The sequence below is a fragment of the Emys orbicularis genome, chromosome 13, assembly GCF_028017835.1.
Source record: "Emys orbicularis isolate rEmyOrb1 chromosome 13, rEmyOrb1.hap1, whole genome shotgun sequence".
In the NCBI taxonomy this organism is placed as follows: domain Eukaryota; kingdom Metazoa; phylum Chordata; order Testudines; family Emydidae; genus Emys; species Emys orbicularis.
Window position 1 is genome coordinate 13,159,505 of NC_088695.1, and position 3,481 is coordinate 13,162,985.

Genomic DNA, 3,481 nt, shown 5'->3' on the forward strand with positions numbered 1-3,481 from the left:
AAGGTGTCCCAAGATCTGATCCCAACTATTCCTCTGACTTTGTTCAGTCCCTTCACCGCTCCATTCCTCAGTTGTCATCCGTCCAATGGGGATAATAGTTACAACTTGGAGGATAATGCATAATGAGTGGAGATGCTCAAAAATATTTTCCTGTCAAAACAGCTTTTTGCAGAAAAATTGCTTGTCATTGAAAATAATTTTGGTGTGGAAAAAATCATTTTGAAGTCATTTTTCTATGGGTTTTTGTTTGTCGGTGGGGTGAAGTTGTTTTTGGTTTTGGTTTCATGAAAACATGGAGATGGAAAACTTTTTTGCATATTTTTTCAGGTTTTTGTGGGAAAGTTTTCAATATCAGAAATCTCTTCCCAAAACTAGAAAATATTTACCAATAAACTTGCTGTTTTACTAGAGAAGTTTATTGTAAAAGAAACGCTTTTCAGTCTGCAGTTTCATTTTTTTCCCACCCCCACATCCAAAAGCAATATTATGGGATGTTTCTATGAAAACAAAACAATGACATTTCCCACAAAAATATAATTTTCATTTTTCACCAGCTTTAATAATGAGTAATTAAAACTAAATTAAATGCATTTGAGTTGATGTGGGTACAACATTCATTGCAATTTTATTTGACAGCATCTGCTTGTCATAGGAACTGTCTAACTAGGTAAGATGTTTTGACCATCCAGTCCAGTATTCTGTCCCTGATAGTGGCCAGTACCACCTGATTCAGAGGAAAGTTTAAGAGGCCCCTTAGAGGACAGTTCTTGAATAACCTGCCCATGGCGGAGTCTCATCATCAGCTTGTGAATGGTCTATGGCATGAGGAAGGTGAGTTTCTATCCCTCATAGAGTTTTATGTACTCCAAAGTATCTGCATGCTCTCATTATACAGATAGGCTGAAATATTCAAAGGAACATACTGGATTTGTGTGTTTAAATCCCATTGGCTTTTGACAAGAGAGGAGTGCCCAGATCCATTAATCCTCTTTGAATATCTCGCTTAGTTTATTATTAATTACTTATTTTGTAGATTCCATCACTGAAAATTTTCAAATCAAGATTGGATGTTTTACTAAAGGATCTGCTCTAGGTATTATTTTGGAGATGTTCTGTGGGATGGGTTATACAGGAGGTCAGACTAGACAGTCACTATGGTCCCTTCTGGCCTTGGAATCTATTAATCTAATTTGATCTCCACCAAAAATAGGAACAACATTTTTCCAAAAATTGACAAAATGGTAGATTTTTTAAAAAAGATTCTAAATTTCTATGAATTAAAAAAAATAAAATTTCCTTTAAATAATGGTATAGGAGGATTCTGATCCTCTCTCCTGTTTTTGACCAGATTTATTCAAATTAATTCCGGGAGATTTTAGCTGAATTAGGCAACACCTCAGGGTAACACAACTCCACCTCTCTCTAGGCGATGTAGGCTATTTTGTGTTCCTGGAGGGGCCAACATGACCAGTGATTGGATTTTCAAGCTTGTCTATAGATATTTGGCCACCAAAATTCCAATTAGTTTTAATGGGATTTGGTCATCCCAGTCCCCAAGGTGAAAATCTCCACCCATAGTTTTATGATCAAAACCTGCAACACTTTTCTGGTGGCATTTTTATTAACGACTTGGATAATGGAGTAGAGAATATGCTTATAAAACTTGCATATGACACAAGTTGGGAAGGATTGCAAACACTTTTGAGGACAGGATCAGAATTTGAAATGACCTTGACAAATTGGAGAATTGGTCTAAAATCAGCAAGAGGAAATTCAATAAAGACAAGTGCAAAGTTCTTCTCTTACCAAGGAAAAATCAAATGTACAACTACAAAATGGGGAATCACTCGCTAGGTGGTGGCATTGCTGAAAAGGATCTCGGGGCTAGAATGGTTCACAAATTGAATATGAGTCAACAATGTGATGTAGTTGCGAAAAAGGTTAATATCATTTGGAGTGTATTAAAAAAATGTTGTATGTAAGACATGGGAGGTAATTGTCTCACTCTACTTGGCAATGGTGAGGCCTCAGCTGGAGTACTGTGTCTGGTTCTGGGTGCCACACTTTAAGTAAGACGTGGACAGATTGGAAAGAGTTCAGAAGAGACCAACAAAAATGATCAAAGGTTTAGAAAACCTGACCTATGAGGAACTGTGAAAAGCAGAGGAATGGGGTTTGACCTGAAAAGAGGACCAGCAACCTCAGTCTGTAGCACAATACAGGAACATTTATTTAAAATACTTTTTGTATGGTACCTTACACAGCCAGATTAAATATATATAATGGGATTCTCTGATGTTCGGTGGCTGCGTATTTTACACTTTGTGCTGTTTCTAGGGATTTACCTGGTATCCCTGACAGTGAATCTCCTTGTTATCATCCTTGCACTGCTTGACCATCACATTCACACCCCCAAGTAATTCTTCCTGATAAATCTGTCCGTCTTAGACCTTGGATCTATCTCCCTCACTGTTCCCATGTCCGTGGCCAACTCCCTTTTAAACACCACGTCAATTTCTTATGCTGGATGTGTTACCCAAGTCTTTCTCTTCATCTTCTTCACTGCAGTTGACTTTGCTTTTCTCACCATCATGGCGTATGACTCATATGTCACCATCTGCCAACCACTGCAATATGAGACGACAATGAACAGGAGAGCTTGTGTCCAACTGGCATCCAGTGCCTGGATCACTGGAATTCTCCTTTCTATATTGCACACTGGGAACACGTTTGCAATAACCTTCTGTGGAGGCAACATGGTGGGTCAGTTGTACTGTGAAATCCCCCAAATACTCAAGCTGGCCTGCTTTGACCTGTACCTTGGTGAAACTCTGGTTCTTTCCTTTAACCTATTCTTAGGCTTAAGCTGCTTTGGTTTTATAATTGTGTCGTATGTTCAGATCTTCAAAATAGTGCTGAGAATCCCCTGTGAGCAGGTTTGGCATAAAGCCTTCTCCACCTGCCTTCCTCACCTCACTGTGGTCTCCTTGTTATTTTGCACTGCTGTTTTTGCTTACGTGAAGCCCACCTCCTGCTCTCCATCAGGTCTGGATCTTGTGATAGGTGTGCTTTCTTCCATGGTGCCTTCCTCATCTACAGGATGAGGAACAAGGAGATCAAAGGTGCCCTGAAGAAACTAACCGGATGGAGGTTATTCATCAAAAATTACATTTTAAGATTTCTCCCTTCACCATGGTTTCATTCTGTGTTTCCTTACTGATATAATCAAATGATGACATTATTGCCTCAGTGGGAAGATGATGTGCAATCTTTTTTATACGAAATGCTGTGTTTACAGTGGTAATAATCCAGACTAAATTCACTGAAGTCAGTGGAGTTACTCTAGTTTTACACCAGTGTAAATCAGATAAGAATCGATTGATCAATCTAGCTATAAATGGCAAAAAAAACCCCACAAAATCCTTTGTTAACACAGAGTTAAGGTTGCCCAGTGATAGTCCAGACACAGTGTTCGAGCATA

At 38.8% G+C, this 3,481-nt stretch overlaps 1 protein-coding gene across 1 annotated transcript; it reads left to right on the forward strand.

Annotated features, from left to right (window-relative positions):
• Window positions 1–2,432: 2,432 nt before the first annotated feature.
• Window positions 2,433–3,104, forward strand: LOC135887451 (olfactory receptor 14A16-like; the record flags this gene model as incomplete). Its single annotated transcript, XM_065415206.1, has 1 exon — window positions 2,433–3,104. A coding segment is annotated over one exon (672 nt), but the record flags the coding sequence as incomplete, so codon positions are not given.
• Window positions 3,105–3,481: the final 377 nt, after the last annotated feature.